The 17806-nt window shown below is 51.3% G+C and overlaps 2 protein-coding genes across 2 annotated transcripts in view; both read left to right on the plus strand.

Moving 5' to 3' along the window:
- Nucleotides 1-1390, plus strand: part of MUC16 (mucin 16, cell surface associated) — a 32494-nt gene extending 31104 nt beyond the window's left edge. The window contains 2 exon segments of the mRNA XM_066983645.1: nucleotides 161-240; nucleotides 1187-1390. Coding sequence (XP_066839746.1) covers nucleotides 161-240; nucleotides 1187-1285 — 179 coding nt within the window. The 3' untranslated portion in view covers nucleotides 1286-1390.
- Nucleotides 1391-6542: 5152 nt separating this feature from the next.
- ACTL9 (actin like 9) lies at nucleotides 6543-7939 on the plus strand. The gene has a single exon (XM_013200292.3). The coding sequence runs from the start codon at nucleotides 6577-6579 to the stop codon at nucleotides 7840-7842; it is 1266 nt and encodes a 421-aa protein (XP_013055746.1). The 5' UTR covers nucleotides 6543-6576; the 3' UTR covers nucleotides 7843-7939.
- The last annotated feature ends 9867 nt before the right edge of the window (nucleotides 7940-17806 follow it).

The raw sequence follows: 17806 nt of genomic DNA on the forward strand, positions 1-17806 counted from the left end.
CCTGCGGCCAGGGAAGGCCAGATGCTGCCTTCCAGTCATTTTGCCTCACCTACATGCTTGTACAGTTCTTCTGAACTTTGCCAGGGCAAGATCTCACTCCGTTCCAAGTAAAACAGCTAGGAGTCCAGAAAACTGATGTGCCCTTATTTTGCCTTTGCAGAGCTTCAATTCTGGGCAATTATCCTCATCTGCATTTTCACCGTGCTTGGCTTTGTTCTTCTTCTCTTGTTATGCTTCCTGGTAAGTGGCCCTTGTGTTGTTCTCACCTCTCACTTTTGACTACAGCAGAGCCCAACCACCTGGGGAGTTGCAGGGGGGGCATTCAGACAGCCACAGCCATAAGAAGCCTGGTGGGAGCAGTACTCTGACATGCATGGTAGCAGCAAATGCCAGGCCGAATCTGCCTTCAGTTACTGTCAGTTTTTTCAAGCACTTGTGCAGAGGAGCAGGTGTAAAGGTATTATAGCTTGCTAAGCAGTTTTCTAGGGAAGGAAGCAGTGGATCATGAATGAGATCCAGGGTCCTTTGCAGAGAGAAAAAAGATAAACCAAAGGTAAAACAAGCACCAAGAGAACAAGCAGGATGAATTAGATTAGATCTTGTACAGCACCCCTCTTCAACCTCATTCCCGTTCAGTCTCTGCAGAATAATCAAGATACTGATAAGGGAGTATAGAAGCAGAAATATTCGTAATAACCTGCAGGTATCACATCTGGAATTTTGTATTTAATGCTCTTAACATGCAGACCATAGCAGCCCTGCAGGGCCATATCCAAGCTGTATCCCTTTGGAAAGAGCAGAGTAGATCTTTTTCTGAACTCTGGTCTTTATTTGATAGGGGACAGTATCTTAAAAGCAGTTTCATCTTTAGCTGTGTTTGCTTTGTACCAGCTAAATAGCTACATCTTCAGACAACATGGATTCCTGTCCTTGGAGGTTCAAGAATAAGAATTAGTCAGCAAGATTTAGATGAGGGAAAACCTCAGATTCAGAACTGGGGTCTGTGCTAGTGTCTGCCTATGCAGCCTTGGCAAGTGGCTCACTCACAAAGTCCCTCCATCTGTCACACGGAGGGTATCTCCTCTTGACAATGTGGTTTAGGGCTGTTTAACAAAAGGCAAAGAGCAGACCTTTATTTATTTATTTATTTATTTATTTACTATTAACATCGTTCTTTTCCCACCAGATTGTCTCTTGTCTAAGAAGAAAGTCACAGCTATACCAGGTTCAACAGGGCATGTACGGGGGGTTCTTCCCACATCTGAACACAAGAAAAGTGCATTGACAGAACAGATGAAGTCTGTCTTGACAGACCTGCTCATCCCTCGACAAAGGAAAAAATGTTTATAAGTACTAGAAAAATGTCTCTAATAAATTATATTTAGCATTTTCTCGTCTTGGGATAAATCTTTGCACTATTACCACAACTATTTTCATACTATGGGAGACTGATAACAGTGCAGATGCTGAGAAAAAGTATATTTTTTTAAAGCACTGCACTATTTTATATGAATATTACACAACCAGCAGAAAATAAAAACTACCAGGAACTGCAGTTTGCAAGGCTGATCAGTGTTAGTTTTCTGAAAAGAGCTTAAAATAATAAAAATTCATAGATATCACTATTACAAACTTTAAAACATCACCTAGATTTTAGATTTTTCCTTGTCTACCTTTTAAGAAGTAAATATCTTAAATTGATGAAAACATCATATTTAAAATGATGCCAAGAGATTATTTGAAAGTACATTGCTAGGTCTGAGCGTGATACTGTCACCCTGAGTCTTCAGATCACAGAATCACAGAATCGTCTAGGTTGGAAGAGACCTCCAAGGTCACCAAGTCCAACCTCTGACCTAACACTAACAAGTTCTCCACTAAACCATATCACTAAGTTCAACATCTAAACGTCTCTTAAAGACCTGCAGGGATGGTGACTCAACCACTTCCCTGGACAGCCAATTCCAATGGCTAACAACCCTTTTGGTAAAGAAGTTCTTCCTAATATCCAACCTAAACCTCCCCTGGCGCAACTTTAGCCCATTCCCCCTCATCCTGTCACCAGGCACGTGGGAGAATAGACCAACCCTCACCTCTCTACAGCCTCCTTTAAGGTACCTATAGAGAGCGATAAGGTTGCCCCTGATCCTCCTCTTCTCCAGGCTGAACATTCCCAGCTCCCTCAGCTGCTCCTCGTAAGACTTGTTCTCCAGACCCCTCACCAGCTTCATCGCCCTTCTCTGGACTCTCTTGAGTACCTCCATGTCCTTCTTGTAGCGAGGGGCCCAAAACTGAACACAGTACTTGAGGTGCGGCCTCACCAGAGCCGAGTACAGGGGCACAATCACTTCCCTAGACCTGCTGGCCACACTGCTTCTTATACAAGCCAGGATGCTGTTGGCCTTCTTGGCCACCTGAGCACACTGCTGGCTTATATTCAGCCAACTATCAACCAATACTCCCAGGTCCGTCTCTGCCAGGCAGCTTTCCAACCACTCATCTCCCAGCCTGTAGCTCTGCTTGGGGTTGTTGCGCCCCATGTGCAGGACCTGGCACTTGGCCTTGTTGAACTTCATACAGTTGACCTCAGCCCATTGGTCCAGCCTATCCAGATCCTCCTGCAGAGCCTTCCTACCCTCGAGCAGATCGACACACGCCCCTAACTTGGTGTCATCTGCAAACTTACTGGGGGTGCACTCAATCCCCTCATCCAGATCATTGATAAAGATATTGAAGAGGACCGGCCCCAGTACTGAGCCCTGGGGGACTCCACTAGTGACCAGCCTCCAACTGGATTTGACTCCATTCACCACAACTCTTTGGGCCCGGCTATCCAGCCAGTTTTTAACCCAACGAAGCGTACACCAGTCCAAGCCACGAGCAGCCAGTTTCTTGATGAGAATGTTGTGGGAAATGGTATCAAAAGCCTTACTGAAGTCAAGGTAGACCACATCCACAGCCTTTCCCTCATCTACTAAGCATGTCACTTTGTCGTAGGAGATCAGGTTCATCAAGCAGGAGCTGCCTTTCATAAATCCATGCTGACGGGGCCTGATCGCCTGGTTGTCCTGTAAGTGCCGCGTGATGACACTCAAGATAATCTGCTCCATGAGCTTCCCTGGCACTGAGGTCAAACTAACAGGCCTATAGTTCCCCAGGTCTACCCTCTGGCCCTTCTTGTAGATGGGTGTCACGTTTGCTAGCCGCAAACAAGATTGATGCTGATTTCAGCTGAAAATATGCTGGTTCGTTGCTGCAAGACAGAATTCCTTGCATTTCCTCTGTAACAACACCTCTCATCTCAAACCAGAAAAATACGTCTGCCCCAGCATCTCTGATCTTCTGCTCCTCAGTGTTGAGCATCCCATAGCCCAGATCCTGATGTTACTTTACGAGATCAGGACCTTTTCCTGCCACTCAAACCATGCTGAGCTGGACAGCCTTGCCTGAGAGCTCAGCGCCTGCAGTGTCCCTTGATTTGCTGCAGAACACAGGAGATGGTGCTGATCTCTAGGTAGTTATTTGACACTGCCATTAGATGAACTATCCGCTGAAAGTGAAAGCACTAGAATTAATGAAACCATGATTACTCATTAATCCTTCCACTGCAGGCAACGTTTCCACACAGTCAAACTGCCTTTTTACTTTCAAAGCAAAACTCCTCAAGGGCAGGTTGGACCGGTTCACCTCCCAGGTCAGGTTTGGCAGTGCAGAGTGGAGCCAGGGGATTAGAAACCTATTTGTTTGTTCAAAGATTTTCAAGCACCCAATATTATGTCAGCAACATTGGCTTAAAAGCTTTCACAGCTGCTTGTGAAAGACCTTGCAGGTTTCCATGCCACCCACGCAATGAGCAATGGGGAAGCTGTGAGCAGAGGACTTTCCAGCTCTGGCTTTGATGGCAGCTGCTCAGGAAAAGACGGATGACAGATTGGGGCTGCCAGGGGCCTATGTTCAAGCAGCAGCCACAGGCTTCTACCACACATCTTCCCCATGTCCGATGTCCCCACCACACATAGCATCCTGCTCCCCTCTCACTGCAGAGCCCACTGTCTCACTCTGCACAAGTGATGCTGACAACAGGACAGCACAGGGATGTGACAGCCAGCATGCACTGGGAGTGCACAGTGTTATTTTGTGGAGCTGCTTCCTAGAGGTGCTGAATTTTCTTTCTTTAATTTTTTTTTTTTTTTTTACACCATGCCCACAGGAGAACAGCTGCTGTGCAGAGCTGTGAACTTTGCCACCTCCTGCTCCCCTCAGGGCTTTGCTGGGACCTGGAGGAGAGGCCAGCACACGTTGTGGAGTGCCCACCAGCAAGCCCCTTTGCTGGCACCACTGCCCCTTCTGGCCCTGGGACAAAAAACAGCGGTGTCCCAGTAGAGATCCTGGCAGCACCCTGGGTCCAGGACAAACTTGAGAGCACTGGGGCAAGCTTATCTGTACCATAGCAAGACACACAGCAGGTGTCATTTAGAAAAGCTTTAGTTTAGATGCAGCAAAGCAGCACTCAGCCCTGTCCAACCCATTTGTGGGGCCTCCAAAGAGCCAAGAAACCATCCTAGCAATAACATGCAACCGCATTTCCTACAGGTTTGCTGCAGACATGCCTTTCTCTGCCAACATAGCTGCTGCTACGTGCCAAGCATTCCCCTATCCCTGGCAGACCAGGTACAGCAGACCCCCCACATCTTTGCCATCACAGGCAGGGCATGCAAACCCCAGCCCTGTCAGCTTGTCTCCCATACCCAGCCCCCAAAAGCTGTGCTGCTGTTAAAGAGCAAAAGCTAAAGCTGAAATACACTGAGGAAGGGGCACCAAGGCAGCTGAGAGGGGAAGGAGGACTGGGCAGCAGTGAGAGCAGCAGCAGCTTGCGGGGGAAAAGCTTGAGCACACCATGGGGACAGCTGGGGCCCAAGAGGAAGGAGCCTGTGCATACCACAGTGCCACTCAGCATCCCCTGCACGGTGTTGCAACACACTCCCTGTTGTGCTTGGACACGTGCCCACGTTTGCTCTGGAGCTGCCGTTTCCAAAGCAGAGCCCCCTTGCTGGGGCAGGGCCAGCTCACGGTGACGCAGGTGGCCCAGGTCCAGCGGTGACCTGGCCCCAAGGCAGGGGCTGTGGCCACCAGTTCCCAGAGCTGGGCAGTGCCTCTGCCCCAGGGTGGGGATTAGCAGATGGGTGTCAGCCAAGGTCAGGGCCAAGGGCCCTGGCTTGGCCTTGGGGACGTGCCCTGAGCCAGCTGCAGCTCCAGCGCTGTGGCTCCTTTCCTCCCAGCACCATCTTTGGCCTCCCGCTGGCCCCATTCCCCTCCATGCACTGTGGATGTGCTAGGGCTGTTCCTCAGCACTTCTGTCTTCACATTTGCCTTCAGGTGACACGTCTCAGCCCAATGCAGCTGCATCGAGGCAACGCAACATTCCACCAGCTCTCATGTGCATGCCCAGCCTACTGCAGCCTCCGTGGTGCAAAAGTGAGCCGGATCCGTGCCCACCAACAGCCGGAGAGCAGCTGCATGGCACGGCGGTGCCACTGGATCGCACGGTGTTACCTCCTCAAACGGTCATGGTAGCGCCCAGCCTCAGCAGCAGCAGCAAGCGCCCACTGGCGTCCGGTGGGGAGCATTAAGCAGGGTGATGAGAACTGCAGGAAGCAAGAGGCTGTTTTTCTTGGGTGCATATAACCACAAAGGAGCTGCTCCAGGCACACCGTGCCATGAAGGATCCCCCAAGGTGCTGGCTTCTAGCCAAGCAGCACTAGAAGAAACAGCAAAGTGAGCCCAGCAACAGACCACAACCCACCCCCAGGACATGATAGCTGGCATCAGACAAGGCTGGTTGGCGCACTCACTTTTCCTCCACACTATTGCCAAAAAGCAGCCAACACCACTGGGCATCGCGTGTGGCGTTACTGACCTTCTGCTTGGGGCACAGAGGCAGCAACTGCCCAGCCGTGGGGCTGAAGGGGCCTCTCTGCTCCCCAGTGAATCTCCGCGGGGCTGGGAGCCTCGCTGCAGCCCAGAGCCTGCACCCCAGCAGCAGGAGCACGCTTTCACCCAAGACTGAGCGCGGAGCCCAATGTGTCACAATGCAAACACCACCATCCCACTCCCACGGGCATTTCTACGTCTGTAGTGATGCTCCTGCATCCGTTGCTAATCCGTTATTCAGAGGGTGCCAGAGCAAACAGCGGCAGCCACCCCCAGCCCTGCAGTGTTTGAGGACGGCAGCATTTCCCCAGGGAAGGGGCAGCACCCACCGCGCAGCCAGGAGGGCTTCACCAGCCAAGAGCGCACAGCTTGATCCTGCTTATAAAGGGGGGCAGAGAGGTGTGACGTTTGCTCAGGACCCCCCAGAAGGGCAGAACTCTGCCTGTTTTGGGGCAGACAGGAGGCCAGGAGGGAGCCTGGGACATGGACACCCGGGGTGTGCGCTGACACCACCTCAGCCGTGGCTGATGTCACAGTTCTCTCTGGTACATCACAAAGTGTTGGGTATTCTGCCCAAGCCTGCTCAGTGGAAAGCCAAGCTCCCTTTCCCAAGGAGGGCTGTGCAGGAGGTCACAGGCAGGTGGGATGGGATCTTCCCAGGATGAGGACTCTCTGGGGACAGGGACTTGCTCCCCAATGTCTTCCCTGCATGAATGCCACCAGGATGAGCTGGGGCTGAGGTCTGTAAGCAGCTTCTCCTCCACCACCATCAGCTCCTTCTTGAGTGAGGACCTGGGACTGAGAACAGGACCAGTCGTGATCGATATGGGCACAAGGAGCTGCAGAGCAGGATTTTCTGGACATCAGACACCCAGTGCCGAAATCAGCACCCTGGTGAGCCACACCACGGTGTGGTCCAAGGGCCTGGAAGAAACCAGATCTGAGGCTTTTACTGGGGAGGAAGCCTTGCTTTACCCAGACACTGAAATCATTGAGGTGATGCAGAATGGCATCATCATCAACTGGGAGGCAGCTGAAACCCTGTGGCAGCACATGTTCGAGCACAAGCTTGGGGTGCCCCCTGAGGAGCACGCACTGCTCATCACGGAGCCCCCACTCAGCCCCACCAGCGGACGGGAAAATGTGGCAGAGGTGGCCTTTGAGTCACTGGGCTCCCCTGGCATCTTCATGGCCCCTCAGCCCGTCCTTTCCACCTACGCCCATGGCAGAACAAGCGCCTTGGTGGTGGACATCGGCCACGTCGTCACCCATGCTGTGCCAGTCCACGATGGCAACTGCTTGGCTTATGCCACCAAGAGGACGGACGTGGCAGGGTCGTGCCTCACCTGGTACCTGACAATGCTTCTGGGGGACATGGAGCACACTCTTGGTGATTGGATGTCCCCCGTGGTGGAAGATATCAAGCACACATGCTGCTATGTCGCTTTCGACTTCGATAATGAGTGCCTCCTCCCACCCACCAGCTGCACTCTGGATTTTACCCTGCCCGACGGCCACACCATCAGCCTCAGCAAGGAGAGGTTTCAGTGCCCAGAGGTGCTCTTCAACCCCCTACCAACTTGGGGGGATTCCTACATGGGCATCCACGAGATGGCCCAGAGAAGCCTCGACCTGCTTCCGGAGGACATCAGGTCAGTGATGCACAGAAACATCCTCCTGTGTGGAGGTTCCTCGCTGTTCGAGGGGCTGCCGAGGAGGCTTGACAGCGAGCTGGCTCAGTGCCTGCCCCCTGGCACCGAGGTGGAGGTGGTGGCCGTGCCGGGACGGAGGCACGCGGCCTGGATGGGGGGCTCTGTCCTTGCCTCCCTCACGAACTTCCAGTCGTGCTGGATCCGCAGGGATGAGTACTACGAAGAGGGGCCGTGCATCGTCCACCAGAAGTGCTTCTGAGGCAATGCCCCACACTGGGTAATGAGCATTTGCTTGATTTTCTCACTGCTACAGGCCATGCAGTAGGAAACAGTAATAAAATATTTTATTCTATTAAGAACCATCATCTCCCCAGCCTTGCAGAGTAACCAGCTGAGGGGATTTGGTAAATTTCAGACATGGGGATGGGGCAGCTGCGCTGCTCCCCACGTACACATCACCCACCATGGAGAAAGAAGCAGCCCCAAGGCCAGCAGGGGACAAGGCTCAGAGGTGGCACCAAACCTGCCCCGAGCCACCTGGTCCCTCATGCCCATCCATACCTGCTGCCTTGCTCCTCCATCCTCGTCCCCACAACTTGCCAGGCACTGACTCCTTGTGCAGCACCAAGGTGACATTGCCAACCCCAGCAGGGATGGACGGGTCCGGGGGCATCCCACAGCAGCTCAGGATCCTCTGCTCCCAGAGCTTCACGCTGTGGTTTGCACAAGAGCTGCTCCATTGGGGCTGCAGTCCCAGCACCCAGTAAAAGTCTTCTGCTCCCCATGCAACCCCACAGTGCATCCAGCCTTTGTGATCACTTCAACAGCAGAAAGCTGGCCATGAACACCTATATTCATGCAAAAAACAGGCTCTCAGAGCAGCCTGACATAGCACAAATCAAACCTGTGGAGAAAAAGCAAAGCCAAAACCCACAGCACCATGAACCCCCTCCCCTCCAGACACCTGAAGGGTTTTCCTACTTGGACCAGGCAGCTGGGAAAGGGACCATCAGGTGCTGCTGGATGGGGAGGGAGGGAGCTGGATTCCTGTGCCCTCTGTTCCCTCTCCTGGGGGGAGACCCCCATCCCCTCCCGTTGGGTTTTGTAGGGCCGAGGGTTACAAGCTGCAGCCGCAGATGCCCCACTGCCCTCCCAGCCCTCAGGGCTCCATCGCCACCAGCTGGGAGCCGGGAGCTGCCCCAGGAACTGCTCAGGGGTGGGAGATGCTGAGCTCCCCACAGCTGCGAGGGTGAGAGCTCCCTGTTTGCTGCGGGACATGGGGGACCTGTGCCCACATCCTGTCACCCGCTTCAGCCCTCATCCTTCTTTCAGCCCCGAGATGTCTCTGTGCCATGAGGACCCCTTATTTACTGCACTCTGGTGGGCAGAGTTAAGGTACTGCATCGTGTTTAATCAGTGCCCATGAACGGCAACGTGGTAGATTTAATTTCCTTTTAACAGAGCAGAATTGTCTGCCCCCTTTCCAGTTCCACAAGCATGCATGGGCTGCAGCAGCATCGTCCCACCCCGTAGCTGCCACCTGTGAACACAAACACTGCAGAGAGGAGCAGGAGCCACAGAAAATATCACCAACCATGTTAAGCTCAGCACCGCGTCCTCCTTCAGATGGCCCCCAAGAGAAATCATGCCAAATTTACCAAAATGTCATGAAACTCCCCCTGAACTATGGAAGCTGTTGTAGGATTTGGTGCCAGCTTTTCAGCTGGTGGCAGTTTTACTGTGCCCCAGGGACAGACCCAACCTGATCTCATCATTACAGTGCTGCTTTTGGGGCTGCCTGGGGTCTGCATTGAGCCACGGGATAGGGTGGGAGGGATGTGGGAGGCTGCAGGAGGGATGTTACGGGAGTGCTGCAATAATGCAGGAGGGATGCTGCAGGGATGAGGGAAGGAGCAGGAGGGAGGCCACAGGGATGCTGCAGGGATATCAAAGGGATGCCACAGGGGGGATGCTGCAGGGAAGTGGGAGGGGTGCCAGAGGGATGCTGCAGAGACATGGGGGATGCTGCAGGAGGCATGTTGCAGGACACTTTCCCACGGCTCTCTGACAAGCAAAGAGTGTCTGGCTCTCATGTTGACTCAAACTAGCTACTTCATTTCCCCTGAAACTTTCCGGAGAAAACAAGTTTTTAATCTCACTAGAAACCCAGGCCGCAGATGCTGGCTGCCTGGGAGGAGCAAGCAGCTCCTGTGCGCTGACAGCGGCACTCCCAGCCCCGCCAGCCACTGCCTCCGCAGGGATGCACTGCAGAATGGGGCTGCACCCATGAGGTCGAGCTGCCGGCATTCTGTACCCGGTGCAGCTGCAAACCATGGTCCCATGTCCTGTGGGATGGAGCACTGCAAATTTGGTCCCTGTGAGCTGAGTGGGGTGACCAGGCACAGCCCAGGGGCATTACTGCGCATCCCAGGTGTCAGCTGAAATGCCAAACTTCTGGCTTTCAGACTATACCTTTTTCTGCAAAAGACTTAAAAGAGGGACAGGACTCCAATTTTGACTTTGGCTAGCTTTGCAGTGAGCTCTGAGAGGGTACTGCCATGGTACATGCCTGGCGTGCTTGTAATTTTTGCCCAGCAAATCCCCCCTCCTGTTTCTGTGCCAGTTCTGGAGTCCCAGCCCCCTGTCTGCTGGTGCACCCAGAGGCCCCCGCCTGGCCACGGACCCACTTCACAAAACCAGTAGTGAATTTGGGGGACGGCACGGGGCATCGCTCACCTGTGGCCAGGCTACCATCGGATGCGTGTTCTCTATGCAGAAGGGAGTGGTGGCTCGCAGCTGGCAGCAGCCCCCAAGTTACCTCTTGTTTAGGGACCTGCAGCGAATCTACAGCTGATAAGCCACCCTCCGGCACATCACGGGCTCAGGGCAGCCCCTCACTCGCTGTCAAAGCCCCGTGGCTCCCCACGCACCTTTGAGCAGGATGCGAAACTCCCTTGGCCATACATCCTGGAGAGGTGAGGGACCAGGAGGAGCAAGATGGTAAGATTTTGAGGTTAGTCAAAATGTTGCGGTAACTTAGTGGAAAGTATTTTTCTGCCGTAATCTCATTCTGATGCCTTGCCTAGGTTTTTCTTGCTGTATTAAGGAAACGCAATGAGTGTGGGAGGTGTGAACTAATGCTACCACACTGGGAAGATGGTGATGACCTGAAATCTCAAAAGGATGTTCATCAGACTCCCTGCTTTACAAGTAAAATGGAAAAAAAAAAAGAAAAAAGAAAAAAAAAAAGGAAATTATTTGTCTTTTAGAGAAAAAAAAACAGCTGCAAGACAACCTTGTCAGCAAGTGCTATTTAAGAGCTCAGACATTTGCTCATCTCTGCCAGGGACAAGCGTTAACCTTTACACGCAGCCTTTCCTCTCCCTTCCCTTTCACTCGTATGTTTTCTCCTCTGTCTGCTGCCACCACCTGCAACAAGTTGCCTTTCCCCAGCGAGAGCCACTGCTGCTGACTGCTGCCACATCATGATGCTCCAGGAGCGTCCTCAGCCCCATGCAACCACTAGTTTGGGGGGAACATTTCCAAGCAGCAAAACCTCCCTGTGACTCGCCTGCAGGGCTGCCTCTCTGCTCGGGGAGGTTTTCCCCAGATGCTGGGTGAGCGCAACAAGAGCTCAAGTGGTGACACAGGATCCTTGCACGAGAGCAGCCAGCGCAGGCGGGAAAATGCAACCCAGAGCTTCAGAGGCTCATCGGTGGGCAGAAGGAGCGCCTTGTGCTGCAGCTGGCTTTAACATTCTCCGAATCATGTCTTCGTCCTTCATCTGCACTGCCTAGCATATTGAAGTCAGAGGACATGAGTGCGTCTGTGTGCACCCTTTCCCCAGGCCGCAGCAATCCAGTGGCAAGCTGAGCTGTACTGCAGTCACTTAGGGCAGGGAGGGACTTGCCCACCACCCACCAGCGGATTTAATGCATTTCATAGCCTCCAAGAGGACAATGCAAGAATATTTTCACCCCAAATCCAGCTCAGTTTCTTTTGCTTTTGTAGTGATGGGAAAACAGCAAGGCCCAGTGTGTGGTACATGGGCCCTGGCTGCCTCCCACGTCCCGTCCCTGTGGTGCCACCACACCAATCGTCCCCTGCACCCCTGGAGCATTGACAGCATCCTCCGAGCACTGAGATGAGTGATGGACTTTCCATGAAATCTCACAAATTCTGCCCAGTTTGGTAGGGGCAGACACTACTAGCAACTAATGACAGCTACTGTTACGGGCTGCAGAGCTTCAAACTGGGGGGATTTTTCCTGTGGCTATGCTGCACACACAATCAGTCATGTTGCATCCCAACAATTGCATGGCCACCTGGGTCTCAGTAGCTGCTTTTCTACTACTGCGTGGTTATTCAGAATTTCGGGGCACAGCTCGTCCTGCTTCCTTCGCAGCCTGGGCATAAGCCGCAGAGTGGATCATGCTTAAATTCCACGGTGGTGTTAATCAAATAGGACTTTTATTCCTTTTTTTCAAGGCATAAAATAAGATTTGACAGCATCTCCTATTCCCTTCTGAATTTTGGGTATTGCTGTTCCGTTTTCCCTTCATTTCCAAGCTTTTTTCATTCCCCCTCTTACAAATGCTAAGCAATTCAGGAAGACTACACTTACACCAGTTGGAAAAAATGCTGAGACCATGAGGCATATTGCCTGGGTTATATCAAAACATTCTGATTTTGTTTAACCAGTGCATCCATGCAGCCAGGGGAGAGGTTTCTCATTGCCCACGGACATATCCCAGGTTGGTCCAAGGAGAGATTAGCAAAGGCAGGTGCAGCAGCAAATAGGGAATCAACAAACCCATCCTAACCAGCTCCTGGCTGGCCGGCTGGGCCCAGCAGAGGTTATTTTTCCCCCAGAAACAAAACAACTTCTTGTCAAAGAAAATGCAGTAAAAAGATGCATCCCTTTTGTCTTGGTTAAAGAAACAAGAAGCAAACACATGCAATGCCAAATTTAAGCCTTTGCCATTTTGGAGAGGGGAATTGCTAACAAAATTAAAACTTATCATGTCACACATCTTTCATGTGCAAGGGAGGAAGAAATAATTTTCTAATGGCTGATCCACAGGGGAAAGGCTCAGAGGGATTTCCCTGTCCTTTAGCCAGAGCATGAGGGCAGCAGAGGCAGCACAGAGGGGATCGGTGATGGCAGCCCTGTGGCACAGCCCCGGCTGCGACGTCCCCGCAGATGGAAAACAGTGCACATGGAAAATCGGAAGGAAAAGCACTGACATTGCTGAGCACAGCGGTGAGGGCCTGATCACACCCAGACACTGTCCTGGGGGCTGGCCACATCTTGAGCTGGGGATGACCAAGAGGCCACATCTGGATTGCTGTGTCGGCAGCATCTGGCGTAGGAAATTGGGTGGAATTAATAAAAGCTTTTCCACCCCGATTTTTTTCTTCTGATCCATTCCGTAGGAGTGACCTCCAGCAGCCGATGTAACCACTTCCGCACTTGGCGCGTCACCACTAAACAATCGGGGTTACAGATGTGGAAACCAAACGCAGGTGTTAAACTTTGTGGGGCTCCTCCTCAGGCTGGGCAGTGTTCTCCTCTCATCTCGGATGCAAAAGACAGTCCTGCAGTCAGACAACACGGCCAGACGCAGCGGAGAGCTGCCGGGCCACAGTAGCACTGACGTGTCTGGTGTTGTCACCACACAGGCAGAGCTACTCCAGCTGTGTGCCAGATGTGGCAGCGCGTGTTGTTCCCTGCAGGCGCCAGTGCAAAGCCAGCCCCGGAGCTCTGGGTCTGTGCAAAGAGAGAGACAAAACAGCAGCGCAGAAATAGCAGGCAGCTTCCAGGTTCAACTTAACACACCGAAACTTGAGTTCTGGGGAGATTTTACCCAGAAAAACAGCATTTCAGGAAGTTCTGTGAAGGCTGGGTTCATGCTTTAGTCCAAGATAATCGATGCAACCATCACTAAGCAAAGCTTTTTGGGCAAAATGAAGTGGACGCAGAGACAACAGGACAGGGGCTGCTCCAGGCAGTGGAGCTCAGTGCCTGCTTGGCCACAGCCTCCCTGTGCAGAGGCCAGGGAAAACCGGAGGCACTAGGAGCACAGCGAGGGCCAGGAGCCCAATCTGCTTTTCCTTAGGGATTTGGGGGCTAAGCTTGAGTTTGAGCACAGTCCTGGGTTAACAGCTATTTTATCAACACCTAGCCCTAACACAGCATAACTGCAAAGACTTTTAATGTCTAAAATAAAGGAAAAGAAAAGTAGAGTCGGTCAAGTTTTATTCATCATAGAGCGTTGCTGTTTGAGTAGTTTGTTTCTTTGAGGTTGAGGAGTTGTCAAACCTCCCCGGTTCCCTCTGATGTGTTAGCACACTTATCAAGTATGAGTAAAGCTACGTGCGAGAAGTGAAAGATTGTGGTCTTCGTAAGAACTGATATCAGAAAGCCAGCCTAAAGATGAATAGCTTAGTGTATTCACACTTCTTCAGTTGCATTTATTACATTATATTTACAGGGTAATGTATTGGTTATACTTTCTTTTTTCTTTTTTCTTTTTTTCTGCATAGTCGATCACGAATTTGAAAGACTGCGTATCTGATAAGAGAAAGATTGAAACTGGAAGGCAGCTACATAAATACAGACTCCCACGCACCCAAGATACCTCTTTAATAATCACTTCATCTTAGCACACGACTGAGCACTAGTGCACATAAACAAGGACATTTGGTGGCATTAGGAAGCTACACAGCAGCTCCTGAAGTGTTCTGCATTAAAAGGGAGCTGAATCGCATAATTGATTTGTCCTTTTGCAAGCCACAGGGTGAAGCTCTGTTGGCTGAAAACTGCCCTGGGTGATGCCTGGGGTACCTCAGGGCCATTTCTCCAGCTGAATTTAAGCCTGTCCCTGCTGTGCAAGGACCTCGCAGACATTTTGAAGTTGATCATCCCCAAATCCCCATAGGATAAATCAGGCCAAGAAGGCCATGGTCATGCAGGTTTCTACCAGTGGACTTACCCTGGAGGCCCAAGGTCACAGGCACAGAGGCATTGTGCTGTCTGACTTGCTGAGCACTGAATTGTTACAGAGGCTCTGACCACCAGGTACTGCCTGTTCCAATGGAAGAGCTGCAGGTGGCCATGGAAAGCCTGCATGTTTTCCTGGTGGTATTCCATAAGCAGCCTCTTCCTGTTTGACTTGGCCTTTCAAAATCCCTTTCCAGGTTTTCACAGGTGGTGTCCAAACAGCAGCATGATGACAAAGCTAGGAAGAGAACTGGGACCAGTTTGCACAACTGGGAGGACAGACGGAGCATGGTCAGGGGCTGAGACAGAGCAGTGCAGGAGACCTGGATATAAGCATAAGGACCGCTTTTATCTGGAGTAGGTTTTTCAGCAGAGAAGAAAGAGGGGTGCAATCCAGGCAGCCCCAGAGCCCAGCCCACAGATCGTGTGAGGAGCAGCTCTTGCATGGCTGATAAGGCCAGCAAGAGATAAGGGACAGAAGCGCTCTTGCTGCCTGTGGTCACTCAGTCTAGCCCTGCACAATCTCTCTGTATAGGAAACAATAAAACCCAGCTCTAAGCCCAGTCTCCAGCACAAGCAACTCACCACAAGTACAAGAGCATCACTATGAAGGCAGAGAAGCAATATTAGGTCCCGACCAGCACTTATAAACACACTGAGCCCCTGCAAGCCTCAGAGGTTGCAAATCAGCTGCAGCTGGAGCTACTGGCACTGCCAAGGCCACCTGGCCTTTCAGATGGTGGAGACACCAACCAGAAACCTGGCCATTACTTTCTTTCTCATATAAAGACCCACCCTCTTATCTAGAAATGACCTTCTACGACTGACATGGGATTAAGTCAGAAGACTCCTATTGGATGGGGGATTCAGTTTATGTTTGAGCATGAGCTGCTCATGGCAGTGTCTGTTCCCCTAGGTGAGCAGGGAATACGGTGCAATGCAGGCAGCAACTCATTTTGCAGATGATAAAATACCGGTAGTTTTGTATGGTTTAGAATTTTTCCTTCTGATTATTTTATAAGAACAGAAATATAGACATGATGAAATTAAAAGTAGATTTTTGAAATAGCATTGTCCTTACAGATACACCCAGAGCTATACAGTGTGCCAGACAGTGGCGTATTCTGGGTGCAGCACTTGTTTCCAGAAGTCATTGCTAACTTTTCCTATCTCGGTAATGATTCAGTTTTGGTCCTTAGCTAAAGGTCATCATTAACTCATGCTCTTAAGGGAAGACTCTGTACTCATCTCTCCATCTAACACTGCGAAGGTGTGAAAAATGGTGCATGAAACATGCAAGATTTGTTGCTGATTTTTAACGTGTACACTGTCTGGCAGCAGAGGAACGCCCTTTCCAGAGACAGAGGGATGCAGAAGCCCTTGGACCAGACCACAGCCCCGCAGCGTGGCAGCAGCACCTGCCTCCCATGCTCCTGATGGACCAGTCCTCCCTGAGCCCACCCTGTTGCTTTTTGACCTCATGTATATTTCTGGCATCCACAGCATCCTGTGGTAACAAGTTCCACAGTTTAACCATGTGCTGCATGATATAATACTCCCTTCAGCTCGTTCTGCATTATAGAAAGCAGTGAGCGATTTTTCCCTGTTCAAATTCCACAGGACTGCCATGGTGTGCATTTAGACACCTGTAGCACATCCCTCCCAGTTACCTCTTCACGACAGGAGAATCCAGGCTCCATGACGAAGCCGTTCTGTGTCACCGCTCGCCGACATTGCCCTGCATCCGCTTGCAGGCAGGAGGAGCAGAATGGCAAATGGCAGCGTAAGTGTGGGCTCAGTGGGGCACTGGGGTGATGGGGAGCACTTATTACTGCTTTTCAATTACTCATCCTCTGTGATTTAATGTCATGACTTTTTCCTTTGTGCGTTAATTCATATTTATCATCACTGAATTGCCCCTCAGCAGTTTGTGAGTGGTGAGACCTTCTCCAACTTACCATAGCCATTTTTAGCCTTTTCCAGCCCAACTTTACAATGCCAGAACTTTTTCTCATTTCGTTATTTCCCCCATTTTCTCAACCACTTACTGAATACGTTGACTAGAAAACGGATGCAAGCAGGATGCCTCTTACATTAACACCTAAGCTGTATTTCCTAGAATCTTCTTGGGGCTTTTGAGCACTTTCCATTATGATCAGCAAGGCTGTTACCCGAAAATTTTATAGCAAAAATGGTTATATGTTTTGATTTGAGAAAAATGTCTACTGACTGTAAAGGGCAGAGGTGTGCAGAGGGGGAGAGCACTGCTTTAAAATACACCTTAAAATGACATTGGAAGTCAGAAAGTCCCTGGCTGACAAGAGCATCGCGCTGTGAAGGCAAAAGTGTCACGAAGGGCTCCAGGCTGCGCTGTGCCACCTGCAGCAGGGAGATACCACGTCCCTGCCTCCCGCTCCTCTTCCTTTCCCCTCCTATCCTCATGCCCCGCGCTCCCCAGGCATGGTCCCCGCACTGCTGCGCTGCCACCCAGGCACTTTTCCCCGCTCCGAGGCCACAGCTTTGAATCCCTGCAGACAGCAAAGGGACTTGAAGTGAAGGCTCTCATTTCCTGGGGAAGTCCTGTAACCACCAGCTTGTATGCAAAACAAAAGGCTGATATTTATACACCATCTCTTCCTTCGCTGGTTGTGCTTTCGAATGACAGTGATCGCGGCTCTGGCACGGACCATGCCGGCTGCCTGCACCGGGGAATCAGGCTCCACACACGGGGCGATGCTGGCAGCCTCCGGTATGGAGGCACATGCCAAAGGAGCAGCCACAGGCCTTGGCCCTGCTCCTGTCTCAAAAAGCCTCCAGCCTGCACGTGGGACTTAGTAATGATGCAAACCACCTTGTGCATGGAGCTGTGGCCGTCACGGTGAGGGAAACTACAGGTCTTCGGTTTTAGAAGTAAAAACCATCTCTTCCTGAGGGAGCTGGAGGATGGTGAAAGGGTGCACTGCGGAGCCAGATTTAACACTTTCTGCCTTCAAGTCTCATGCTCTGTTTTATTTCAAAATTTCACCTCTGCCATAAGAATAATCATCAGCAAAGAGTACTGGTGAGCACAGGCCTGCATTTGCCAGTGTCAATAATGATATTACATCTCTGGCGTTGGTTTATGTTTTACCATGGCTTCAATCAAAGGTATGATCTTATATGCCAGTCATTGCTGAACCAATCTTTTGCCTCTGACCCGTCCATTCTGGTAGGCAGTTAA

The sequence above is a fragment of the Anser cygnoides genome, chromosome 27, assembly GCF_040182565.1.
Source record: "Anser cygnoides isolate HZ-2024a breed goose chromosome 27, Taihu_goose_T2T_genome, whole genome shotgun sequence".
In the NCBI taxonomy this organism is placed as follows: domain Eukaryota; kingdom Metazoa; phylum Chordata; class Aves; order Anseriformes; family Anatidae; genus Anser; species Anser cygnoides.

Bases quoted from the DNA above. Each gene is read 5' to 3' on its own strand.
- ACTL9 (XM_013200292.3), top strand. From the start codon at position 6,577: ATGGGATCTTCCCAGGATGAGGACTCTCTGGGGACAGGGACTTGCTCC.